General features: G+C 46.6%; 1 protein-coding gene across 1 annotated transcript in view; it reads right to left on the bottom strand.

The window, feature by feature from the left end:
- The window catches only part of OTUD7B (OTU deubiquitinase 7B), a 32,756-nt gene that overhangs the window by 10,839 nt on the left and 9,032 nt on the right, over nucleotides 1-12,885 (bottom strand). Inside the window, exons 2-5 of the mRNA XM_019516544.1 lie at nucleotides 11,971-12,141; nucleotides 10,707-10,922; nucleotides 3,296-3,397; nucleotides 1,224-1,351 (exon numbers count right to left, since the gene is read on the bottom strand). Coding sequence (XP_019372089.1) covers nucleotides 1,224-1,351; nucleotides 3,296-3,397; nucleotides 10,707-10,922; nucleotides 11,971-12,141 — 617 coding nt within the window. The remainder of the gene's footprint in view (nucleotides 1-1,223; nucleotides 1,352-3,295; nucleotides 3,398-10,706; nucleotides 10,923-11,970; nucleotides 12,142-12,885) is intronic.

The following is a 12,885-nucleotide window of genomic DNA, read 5'->3' as shown; positions in this document are numbered from 1 at the left end:
TCCCTTTCTGCTGCTAAGAAGGTCATCCCCCAGCTTGTAAGTGTGCTGGTGATTCCTTCACCCTAGGTGCAGCACTTTGTACTTGTCTTTGTTGAACTGCATCCTATTCTGTTATGCCCACTTTTCCAATCTGTCCAGATCTGCCTGGATTCGTTCCCTACCCTCTAGTGTGTTTAACTTTACCCCATAATTTGGTACCATTTGCGAATTTGGACAGAATGCTTTCCACACCCTCATCCAAACCACTTTGTTATTCAATCTGGTTCCTCCATGTACACTTAAATTAAGCCATGCCTCTTTGGAGGACACCACAGCTGTTTATTCTCTCACACTACACTCCTCCAGAATGTTACATGCTTGCTTGACCTGCCTTGTGAATTGTAACTCATGCATCCAAGCAAATTCTGGTGGGAACATGCCCTGAACTCTGAAATGCTCGTGTCAGACGCCAGGTCAAGACCCAGACAGATCTTCCAATACGGAAGGGAGCAGCACTGGCTTGCCCTGTTTGTACAGTGTTTAAAAGGTCTTTAAGACATACAAGATAGTCATGCTTCCCGGGCATGAGATAGAGCTCAGACAAGGAAGATTAATGACGTACCAAGGCCCAGAATGTCAACATCAATGCAAAGATCATTTGGATTTTTAAATACCCTGTTTTAACAAGGAAGGATCCCTCTTCTTCTAAGCTGCCCAAATAATCTCATTCTCCATCTGAGAGCTAAGTAGTATATAAAGTAGCACCCAGTGTGGGGTGGAAATAGAAACTCTCCCCATTCCAAAGAGGAAGGGGCTGCAATTGCTACGCAAGGACATCTGGTAATTTTCCACCTTGCTGTCTTGGGCTAGTGTCACAACTTAATGGGTGTTTAATGCGGAGGAAGTGTGAATACCCTTTCTTAGTGGCATGACCTGTGCCCTGCTTAGGGCTGAGACATCTCTCTCTTGATCTTAACAGCAGTCAGATGCAATTCTTGTCTCTAAAATTAACATGCAGTCGTCACATCCTGTCACCTCCAGGCAGCGCAGATGCAAACAGGAGGGACTGCATCAGGGAACAGTCAGTAGCATTGTGTTACCACCTTCACACAGCAGCTTGTATAGGCCTCTAGCGTGCAGCAGGGAGTCCCTGCCCAGTGCAGCTTTCACCACATAAAAGCCTCTTCTCTAATGCTTCAAGCCCATCCCTGTAACAGATAGCGGTCTCTCTAGGAGTCGCTTACCTCCTTGTTCTGCTGTGTTTGCTGCCATCGCCACCGCCGCTTCAGGGCTTCCCTTTCCACACCTTTGTCCATTAAGGTATAAAGGGATTTGCGAAGCATGAGATCCCGATCGTGGAAACCCCACATGCCTACATAGAGGAGAGAAAAAAAAAGTAGAGTATTAACAGTAGCTGGCATTTCTCCAGCCTCTGCTTTCTAAAGATCACACATGAAAAGCCTTATAATTACCATATAAAACAAGGAAGTAACCACATCTTACTGACTGGGAGCTGAGGCTGGTAAATGATATAACATGTGCAAAGACATCCAGGGAGCAAAACTGCAGAATCCTCAGCTCCCAGCTTACCCAATCATGCTGCAGCCTGCCCCAAACAGGATTTTTATATAGCAAAGAAATACGGGAGGAAAGCACAACTGCTTCAGAGCTGGCGTTTGTTCTTTAAAAAAGTCTTCTTAGCATGGATACACAAAGCATACAGGAGCTTTATATCAGCTGTATATAGATCACCCTAGATAATGAGATACAGGAGACAGGCTGGCTTCCCAGCTCTCAAGAAACCAGCCGCAAGGAGGAAACATACCACTTCTGTTCACTTAAAATCTCAGATGCCTCGGAGCGTTTACTGTGGTGATGCTTAAGCTGAGGAGGTCCCTGGGGAACTTGGGCACTTAAAGCAGTTTGAGTCTGGAAAGTGGTCTCCAAACATTAGATGCGTGGGCAGCTCTGCTATTTCTCTATGTCTTTACAAATATAGCAAGAGGAAAGGGCAGCAGCTCAAGGTAGTGAGTGGCACGTCCAGATTTCTAGTAACCCGGATACGTATGTAGCCCCATCATTGCAACATCTCACAGCTGTGTGTTGACTTATCTTCCCTGCGATGCCCCATTTGAAGAGACCTTGCCAAGATGAAACCTGCAGAGGGGATAGAACTTAACCCGATTTCTTCTAGTCCGGACTCAAACTCTTAACCATGGACTAGACCATCCTTCCTCTTACAGTGCATGAAAAAAAACAAACAGATGAGGTACCAGGATACCCAAAAGCTTGCCTATATCTATACCAACCATACCACTGGTCCAATAAAAGATGTCACCCACAAAAATTCTTACTTCTCAAAAACAGATGAGCCTATTTATATGATTACGTAGAACTGGAGTTCTTTGAAGCCTGGCAATATGTGCTTTGAGAAGCTTTTCACCATTTCTTCTGCCTTTATCCATGCTCTCTCCTATCCCACCCCAACCCTAAGACCCACCATTTCAAAATCTGCTTGCTGCCATGACCTTGCAGCTCATTAGTCCCCAGGAAGCTACAAATTCCTAGTGACCGACTCGCACATTGACAGAGAGGCCTTCCACAGCATACTTCTGCAAGCCTCAGTGGAGGGGGCTGCTTATATTGTGTGTCACGGCTGTGCAATCTTATCCTGAGCTTTGCGTCTAGCACCAAAGGCAATTAAAGAAAGATTCTGTGCTGTATGATTTTTCTGCAAGACAGAAAGAAGCCCGAGCTGTATTATTCCAACATAAAATTATCTTTGCCTAAGCAGTGCCAAGGATGGTTGCTTGCCACATTTTCACAGCAGGAGAGCCTATTTCTCCTCCATACAGTTTCCTTTCAGAAATCCATAGCTAAAAATACACACATTTGGAGGGGAAAGAAAAGAAGGAGCTGTGGATTTTAGCCTACTGAAACATAATGGGACTCGGGCACAGTGGGAAAGCGCTACGTGCTCGAAAATAAGCTCGGGGATTGTCTCATTCAAGTGGGGAGAGTTGGCACACAAGGGAGCTTATTCATTCTGCTTCCAGGACAGGTCATCACAGAAGTGCTGGTAGGCAGAGCCATCCCTGCCTCTCTCAGCTGCCTCCTCAGTCTCACTTCCAGGGCTGCAAATTACAAGGCAGGGCCTAGTGCTTTCAAGATTAGAGAGAGCAAATATTGTGTATAGGGCTAGAAGGAAAGGCCAGGAAGAGGCATGTTTGGAAGAAGCAGGCAGGAATAAGAACCAGATCATTGTCTCATCCCATGCTATTATTACCCCCCACCACAACCTCCCTCACCGTCTTACCTAGCGAGGCAGCATGAAGCAGGCAGTTCCCATCCCCTGTAGTGGCCAGGGGAAGTAGCCGTTGGCAGCTGGGGTCAACATTCACCCACCAGTTCAGGCGACCTGTGGGAGTATTTCAGGGGAGAGAAGAGACCGGTCATGAATGTGCGGCAGTTACAGGAAAATTGATGGTCGTCTGCTCAACAAGAAAAGGGGGAATGGGCTGGGATTCAACACAGGAGTCTGCTCTGAGCATAACCACATGATTGCTTTCTGCTTGGGAGAGAAGTGCATTGCTATGGTTTCTCTGAAGCGATGCCTCCTGCCCCAGTTCTCTCCCTGCAGTACCATGTGAGGGGCTGTTTAAGAGAGAAAAAGTTAAATCAGCAGGGGAAGAAATACTGGAAAAAACAAAGCTAGGAGTCCACAAAGCAACAGGCAAAACACTGAGGGACCTCTGAAATCATCAGCTGGATAAGCAAGGCTGAGAGACTTCAGGGCTTACTTGACTGCAATCCTGCCTCTACACCAGAGCAGGACTCGGTTTGGTCAGTGGCCCTCAAAGCTGTGGCTTCCCTCGCAGGAGACGCACAAGCGTTCCTTGTGACCGGCTCTGGGCAGTGCCCAGGTAGAAGCTAACGAAACCTCCAGCATGTTAAAGCACAGAAATCGTTCACACGCACAAGGGTGGCAGATGCAGATGTGGAGGAAGGGTAGGGACGGGACCGCCTGTGCCAGATGTGGAAGGTACCCAAATCACTGCCCAAGCTTACACCAGGCAAATACACCTGTTCTACCAGACATGCACACAGTGCCTCCTATCAGAAAAGCAGGCAGTTTTTCCCAAGCACGAATGCATGGAGCTATGCAATGCTGCACTGTTGTTAAGTCGGTGCCTCAGCCCCATCTCACAGGCAGGAGAGACTAAGCGATTTACCCAGGGGTGTAAAAATGTAAGGAGCAAGGTTGAAAACAAGAGCCAGGACTCCTGCCCACCCCTTTCTCCAGCCCAGGCTTTGGCTAAGATCAACCATTTCCCTATGGGCACTTGAACACCACCACAAAAAGTGGGATGAGATTGATTCTCATCTCAAGCGGTTCGTAAGCAACCCAACACCCTATCCACCCGGGTACGAGCTCCTGCAAAACTTATGGATCAAAATAAACAGTATTCACCCTGGAGCTGGATGCTTTAATGCCATGCTCTGTAAGATTGGCTTAAAAAGACAGTCCAATACGAGAGTGTGATGATGCACCAGATGGCTGACCACCTCCACACATGTACAGCATACCCAGGATGAGGACCTGGCAAGCACCAACGATAAAGCAGTTGTGTGGCTCCACCACATTAATGACGCGTAGAGGGGGAAATGACGTATACGAGAAGAAGAATCTTCTCCTTCTGTCCATCCCTTTTTTCCAGGTCTGAAACAGTCCAAAAAGGCTGCAAGCTTTGTTAAAAGCATTGGCCTTGAACAAAGGGTTTGCTGATTTTCAGCTGCGAACAACACTGGCTTGTTTCTTCCGCAGGTTTAACTGTACACATCTTAAGCAGCCAAAACCATACAGTACAATGCGTCCATCTTTTCTGCATGGCGGAGCAGAGTTTGGGGAAGTTTACCCATCCTACCAGCCAAGCAATACACATCTTAAGCACCTGCAACCAAACAGCATAATTCTTCTCTTTCCTCTACACGCCAGCTCAGGAACAAAGTTTGGGGAAGTTTACTACCAGCTGGGCAGCTTTTGAAAGGGTCTTTTCCCACGTTAATTTGAGCAGCTAATATAAGAAATGGCAGAGACTGGTGCTTTGTACTTTTCAAAAAAGGACCTGCAGAGATTGTCCCAATAACAAATCCCCTATAAAGGGAATATGTGGAGTGTGGTGGTACAGAGCACAGCTGGAAGGAGTCAAAGCTCTGCTTGGACAGAAAGCAAAGATAGTCTGCAGTCCTTTTGAGAAGCAGCCATATTCCAAGCCACCTAAACCAGGTTTCGGCTTACTGGGTGCTATTAAACCATGTTCCTTGGCTCTGAACGCCTACTGCTAACCTCTCTGTAATGAGCCAGATGAGCTCCAAGCAGCATGCAGTGGGCTGCTATGCCTCTATTCCTATTGCAATCAAGACGCAGCCACCGGTGACCCTCCCAGTCTTTAGACGAACCAGCTCTTTTTCCAGCATTGCAAATAAACAGTCTCCCCGTTTAGAGACTGTGTGTGCTGCTCCACGCAGACGGCGCTTCTAGCAAGTCAGGGATACAGATTTCTCGCAACTTCTTTGCAATCTCCGCCCTGAGGAATGCAGAAGAACTAAAAGAAAAACCAGTGCAAGCACCATAAAGGGAGAAAAAAAACCCGAGAAAGCATCAAATGGAGGGTCAACCGCAATTTGATGCCAGTAATTTCTTTTCTCGGGATTAGAAAAGGAATCCACTCGAGTTGAAAGCTGTTTAGTACACAACTGGGGGGGGACGACAATAGCTCCACTCACCAAGGCAGGCTATTTTCAGTCAATATAGCTTCTGGCACAGTAAAGCTGCAACCCATTGCCAAATGGATCACTGCCAGACGAGTAAATTGAGAAACAAAACAGATTCTAACAAAAGCTAAACAAAATTTAAGGCTACTGTAGTGACTCTTAAGCCTTTTGTCCGCCTCGCGTGTTTTCTTGGGAATTTGTTTTTTGTTGCAGCTGCAAAATGAACGCATTCGAGAGAGTCAAAAAGCCAGGAAAGCGCAGCCAGGCTCTGGTTACTGTCTGAACAGACCCGTGCAGCTTAGCCTGGAAAGCCAGGTTGGAGTCGGAGGATACACCTCGAAGACATGCTGCCAACAGATGTGCGGACAGGATGCAGCGCACACATCCAGAGTGACGTACGAGGAGTGATTTGTACCTTTCTGCGCATGCCAAGTTATGCGAGAGGGGTCATCTCTGCTCCGTTACTCCAAAAGCCTGGCTCCGAAAAGCTGCTGTAGAAAAGGCCAAGAGGCCCCCTGAAGTACGGAGAATGAGAGACTCCTAATAACTGTTCCTGGGGGAGGTATCTTAAACTGCATGCGCTGCTGCAGGGGATAACAGATCCCTATTTGAGAGGCCAAGCTTCCCCCTTCAGTGATAGGGTTACACTAGGAGTGGCCTTGATTAGCAAGGCAAATGAATAGGAGAAAGTAGGGCTAACCGTAACCCTATAAGTACTGATGGGCCACTCTGAACTTCCCCCCCTATAATCCCGGCTGCTCCTCCTTTTTCAACCTAAGTGCTAGCTAGCATCCTGCCTTGACACTGGCTAGACAGGGGAGTTGCTACAGACTTCAATGCAAAGTGAGATCAGACACTGGCAGGCTCCTTCCTCAGCCTTTATCACCAGGATGAATCTAATGAGTAGCTTTAGAGATGCTGGTTTCAAAGGCTGCAACCTGGTTCAAATGCCAAGACCAGGATTTGTGCAAGAGGCAATTATTTTCATGGTGCAACCTATTCCAAGATGCAATTATTTTCATGGTGCAACCTATTTGTCCGAAAGAGATCAGGGCCTGGCTGTGTGCGCCTGTGCCGCGCTCCAAAGAAATCCTAATCTATATTGGCCAGACGGATAGGAAGAAAAACAGCAGTTCCCTACCATGGAACAGATGATGAACAGTGCCCCGGAGACAGCAAGTGGCTTGCTCAAAGCCACAGAGCGCCAAGCAAAGGAACCACTGCCTTCACCACAAGATCATTCTTCCGCTGTCATGGGACAAGGCTGCAGCTACAAGGAACAACCCATCCTCTTGCTCCCCAGGCCGACACGGCTCATTTAACACCAACACCCACCACCATCTTTGCTGTGTTACTGCAAAACACATTTTTTTCCTACTGAATCACAGGGCGGGGGGGGAGGGGGGTGGTTTGAATCAAAACTAAAACCAAGTTATGAGACCAAAGGAATGGAAAGCACAGTTAAGAGAAAAAAAAAAATCAGTATCCAAGTTCATTGTATTATTAATCATCGTTTCTGCCATTCGCAGCCTTTTTACATACAAAATCACCTAGCTGACCCCTGCTTTCCTCATCAGAGCTAGGAAAGCCCACACGCATGCAGAGATATGACAGGAGTCTGCGGTGACAATTTGTTTCCTTTAAAATCTGACAGCTACAAAAGGTTTTTCCGACGTCCTGGTGCACGTCGCTGTTTTCTCCTTGAATAGACAGCCGCCTTCAATCCATATAACTTCCTGAACCATTTAAGACCTGCACATGGTGTGTAAGGGACAGGCCAGAATAAAAACAGGAAAGATCCAGTAAAAGCAGTGACAGCACCTCCGATTTGACCCCAAAGCCTTATAGATGGTTCCTCCAGGATCAGGTGTAACAGGATAATTCTGGGACGGATTTGAACGCTCGCCGCTCCACTGAGGATGCCAAGAGAGAGGCCGACTCACCACAAACGTGGTGGTGATGGTTTTGCAGTGTGGGCACCCGCCCAACAAGAACAGGAGAGAAGCTGCATATTCCATTACAGCCCTTCCCAGCCCTCCCCAGGTCCCAGGGAGCTTTTCATTACCATTTTGCAATCGTGTTGGTCTAGCAATGAATCTGACTTCATGGTGCCTCTCCCCATGAGTAAGAGCTGGTCCGGCCAGTGATTTATTTAGCAGGGGGACCTGCAGAAGCTCAGAAAGCCGAATACACAGCATCTAGCATTTAGGGAGAAGTGGGAAGATGTATGTGTGTATAGAAAGGACAGCAGAAGGTACCACCCTGGAAGAAAGAAACCTTTATTAAGGCCAGCAGCAGTCTTGTATTGATTCCTCTTATCATCTGTAACCAAACACAAGAGGTTTCTATTCTCAGCAGAAGGCATCTGTTTACCATTCATTCGCTGCCTCTGCATCAGTGGGGGAAATTGCGCTCGAACGACAGGACATGCCTAAAACTGAACTCATCATACAGCAATTTTTAATAGCCTGCCTACAGATGGCATTTTGCAGATTGTAGGACTGTAACCTATGAGTGGAAGAAAGCACAAGTCCTATTGCCAGTGGGCTTGGGGGGGATGAGAGCTATTCAGCATCACTCAATTCATCTCCAGCAGAGGAACGGGAGTCAAAGGCAGCAGAGATCTAGGGTTTACTCCCAGACTTCAGTGTGACAACAAATAAATCTCTTCCACTGTAAAAAGGGCAGCGCTCCCTCCCTTCAGAAGCATGAGAGGGAGGCTTCTTTTATTCATATTTATGGAGGCTTTTTGGATAACAAAATCATGCTAACAATTACTGGCCTATAAACTGTTTACTACGTCCCTTAAGCACCCTGTGTGCTAAATCAATAAAGGAAGTCGCTAAAACAAAAACAACCCCAAAAACCAGCAAATGACACTTGGAAGGTTTCAAGCTATTTCCTAAACATGCTCTATTTCTCTGTTTAAGAAACACTCACATTTGTCATACACCCACACACACACAATCCCACCTCCAGAGCACTTGATAAACACCAGCTAATGTATCATACCATCACGCCAGAGTACCAGGTATTATTGGCATGCAGATAAGAAAGCCAAGACCACCAAGAGTCTAATCCAGCTTTGCTGAAGTCAGTGGGAGTTCAGTTCTGGGCTCCATATCACTAGGTCTAGCTGAAGGCATGTAATGTGTGGTTTTAACAGCTAAGACTGCTGCAAAATTATGAGCAAAATACAGCTCTGAGAGTTGAAATGAGCTCTTAACCCTATGCAAGAACATGCATGTCAAACACAGTCTCCATATTACCACATTTTCTCATGTACACCACGCAACTTTCCCCCCAAAACCAGCCCCCCTAAATTGGGGTGCATGAAGCTGGGAAGCTGGATTTTTTTTGCCTGAAATAGAAGCTTCGATTCCAGCTCCACAGCACAGCAGTTCTGGTATTATCATTTAGGCAAGTGAAGCAGGAGTCCATAGCCCGTTATTCTTCACTTCACAGGTGTTAACAATCATCTCTTCTTTTTAATAGTCATTCCATTAATCAAGCTAACCTTCCTGGGGCAATTTTGCAGTGTACTAGGGCTTCTGGTCTCTTATTTCACAGCTCTTAAACTCTTTTCAAAGATCATAGGTCCACCCATGGAGACCAGTCTTCATCTGCAGCTAGGTTTAGTTAGGCAGGAAAGGGAGGGGGTGTCAGCTGAAGATTACGCTTTGTCCCTGCTGTCTTCAGCCCTAATTCTGGAAAAAAAAAATCTTCACAATGCCTTTTAAACACCTAGATGTGTAATAGGCAAGAAAATACGGTAGCAAAATAGATGCACAATGGCCATCTAGATATGACCAGAGGCCAGGATGAATGAAATTTGTTTTCATGAGGCAGGATGGTTTCACTGATTGCCAGGCCTGCGCGTAACAAGATCACTCGTATCAAGTGTTCATTTCCAAAACCTCAGTATATTTATTACAGGGACACTCAAACGGATCAGGTCTAAAATTTAACCTACCTTAAAAATGTGTTCCCTCTAGAGGAACAACCTTCCGGTTACAGCCATACATTGGTGGTAGGAGCAAGAAAGATGTGGGAGTATGTTGAAAAGTTAAGATCAGGCTGTTAAAACCAGATGGGAATTTGTGCTTTGAGTACGGAGTTTTTTTATATTTTATTTTTAAAGGCTTCAGAGGAAACCACATGCTTATTATCACTATTCACCCAAGTGCCCCCAGCCTCTCCTCACAAGTCATGTCCCCTAGCCCCCAAACCATTTTCTTTGCCCTTTGCTAGACCTCTCTCTCCAATTTGTTCACATCCTTTCTATAGTGGGGGGCGCAAAACTGGACACAGGACTCCAGATGCGGCCTCACCAGTGTTAACAGAGGGGAAGAATCACTTCCCTCAATCTGCTGCCAACGCCCCTACGAATGCAGTCCAGGATGACGCTAGCCTTCTTTGCAACAAGGGCACACTGTTTACTCTTATTCAGCTTCTTGTCCACAGTCACCCCCAGGTCCTTTTCTGCTAGCTTGCATCTATTTTCATATAATGTGTTTTTGGAGTGTTTACACATATTTGGAAGGGATGCAAGCTGCAATCTGCTGTCTTATATTATGAAGAAACAGTGCACAGAGATGAAATCTCCACTGGGGGAGGCGGATGCATTATTTGGTAACATTCAAAAGTCACCCAAGCAGATAACAGCGAACACTGGTTGCTTTCAGTGCCGACAGACAAAACAAAGCAGCTTTAAGCCTGTTTACATCCTCCTCCTCAACTCTGCAGTTTGTTTCCCTGCTACACAAAGAATCAAACCAACGTTATCCATCACAGATACAGAGTGCATCGTCCCTGTAATGCGTTCAATTCTTTGCAGCTTGGAGCCTGTAAACAGCAGCACAGGCCAGCTGACACGGCTGCAGCTCGCTGCTGCATGATATTAGTGTTAATAAAACTTAACAAAAAGTAATACCTCCCAGGGTAAAACTTACCAGCCTGCTCCAATGCTGCCAGCATCGACTGCTCAATGAGATCGCGCTCAATGAAGCTTCGAAATTCCTCGTTGTAGATGGTGAGGTCCGGTAACTGGAAAGTGCAAATGGGCATCTCCAGCAGGTGTTCGCTGCTGCCATTGCTGGAGACGTGGGAGCGGGCCAAGGAGACAATGGTGGAGCTGGCGTGAGAAATCCCCCGGGACAGGCGTTTCTCTGAAACCCACAGGAAGGAAGAGGGGTGTGAGAGCTGCATTTCTTGACCCACATGCCTCTACGAAGAAGCGCCAAACCTCACAACAGGACATGCCCATGATCACAACTGGGAGGCAAGGCATTGTAACAGGGGAGTAGTAGGCTTCATTTCTCTCCTGCTAAGCAAAACTCAGGATAGACTCGAGTGACCCAAATTCTACCCCGTCTCCAAATCCTTTCATGACCCAAGACAAATGATTTTGCCTCCGTGACACAATACCCACAACCCACCACCTAGTTAAAAAGTTTGATCAGCCACAACAGTCCGTGGTCTAGTTAATTAACATAACCAAAGTGCCTTAGAGGAAAGGCAAAAGCAAAGGAGCTGCAGTGAAGCAACTCCCAGCCTTTCCATTCACTGCAAGGAGAGCTGTCAAAGGCCTTGTTATCTGTTAGTGGCTGTTGGCATGACAGGTAGTGAATTCCAGCACGGGAAGAGCTTCCAGCTTGAAGAATAAAAAATGTAAAGGCAGCAGCTTCCTCTCTCCTCTGGATTTGGCACCAATTCAAATGATAACCAGGTGCCCCTGTAAAATCAGACTGTGTCTGGTCCTCTGCCTCACACCAAAAAGACACAGCCCAGCACAGCCATGGGGAATGACGGCTTTGCAATACTTTTGCAGCTGCTGCGTTCTGGGCTGCATCTGTGCTCAAAGGGTCTCCAAGGTAAATCAGACAGCTTTTGGCAACCTCTGCAAGGTTTGGGATGCAGCTCTGCATTCAGTACTGTAGAACCCTCCTCTCTCCCAAGCTACTTTCCTCTTAGGCCACAAAGGCCGGCACTTGGAAGGGGTTAGCACAGAAGTGGTTATGGCAGGGTGAGTGAGTGTGCCTGAGCCTATTTCTTTTCTAGCTAAATGCCACCTCCCACATCTCCAGCAGGAACAGCCCGTAGGAACCAGGTCAAGGGACCAAAAAAACCCCATGACATTTTTTTTTAAAGCCATTTCTGATCTACCACATGACTACATGCCATTAGGCTGGAAAATGCCCCAGAAATCCCACTCACCTTGCACAATGTCATCCTGGCGCTGGAGCGGTGGCCGCATGGGCCGAGCGGCCTCCTTCTCCAGGGGTTTGGAGCTGCGCCCTTCGTTAAAGGAATGCGGCAGGTTCCCTGCGTGCACTTGCCTCAGCTGTTCAAAGTCGCTCAGCGCCGCATTCATGTCCCAGTTTTTACCTTGGTTGGGAAGAATAAAGACAGTCACCATTTGAGGGAGGTGGAAATCAAGCCAGCTGTGAAACATGGTGCCCTTGTAGGAATCCTGCCTTAAAAAGCCAGAGCAAGCAGCGATCACTCTCTTGGCCAATGGTAACTCCAACCTGGAAAGGAACATCACCGACCCTAACCTCAACAATGCAAACTGAATATGCTCAGCACAGAAGACGGAGTGGGATAAAAACCTGCTCCAATTTATTCCCTTTTGCACTTTGAAAGGCAACCATTTTTATCCAAGTTGGAGTGTTGTAACCGTGATGGTCCAGGAACTGTGTGAGAAGCAAGGACATCTGATGTCTGAAAACCTGCCTGATACTTCTCCTAACTGTACAGTTGGTCCAAGAAAAGATCGTCGTTAAAAAAAACCACAACCCTTACTTATGGCATATTATCAGAATATAGCTGCACTGATCTTTATTCTTCCTTCACATTCACCAGCCACCCTGTATCCACACCAGTTGGCCGTCTGATTGAGGTCATACTCAATATTGTTTTGTAAGCTGCTTCGACCGCATTAAAGAAGTGTGTTACAATGCAAGCACCATTTGCTCCCTGACAGAACAAAAAGTAAACAGCTTTCCATATCACCCGTGTTACTGGAGGGCAATACTAAAATTAAATGGTCCATCATGGACAAAACCAATATGGGATTTTTTTTTATATATGTATTTCCAAATAAAAAAAAAAAAAAAAAAAAAAAAAAAA

This window comes from Gavialis gangeticus, unplaced genomic scaffold (genome assembly GCF_001723915.1).
Source record: "Gavialis gangeticus isolate Ggan-Ray unplaced genomic scaffold, GavGan_comp1, whole genome shotgun sequence".
Taxonomy (NCBI): domain Eukaryota; kingdom Metazoa; phylum Chordata; order Crocodylia; family Gavialidae; genus Gavialis; species Gavialis gangeticus.
The sequence above is the reverse complement of the archived record's forward strand: the minus strand, read 5'-3'. Positions and strand labels throughout refer to the sequence as shown.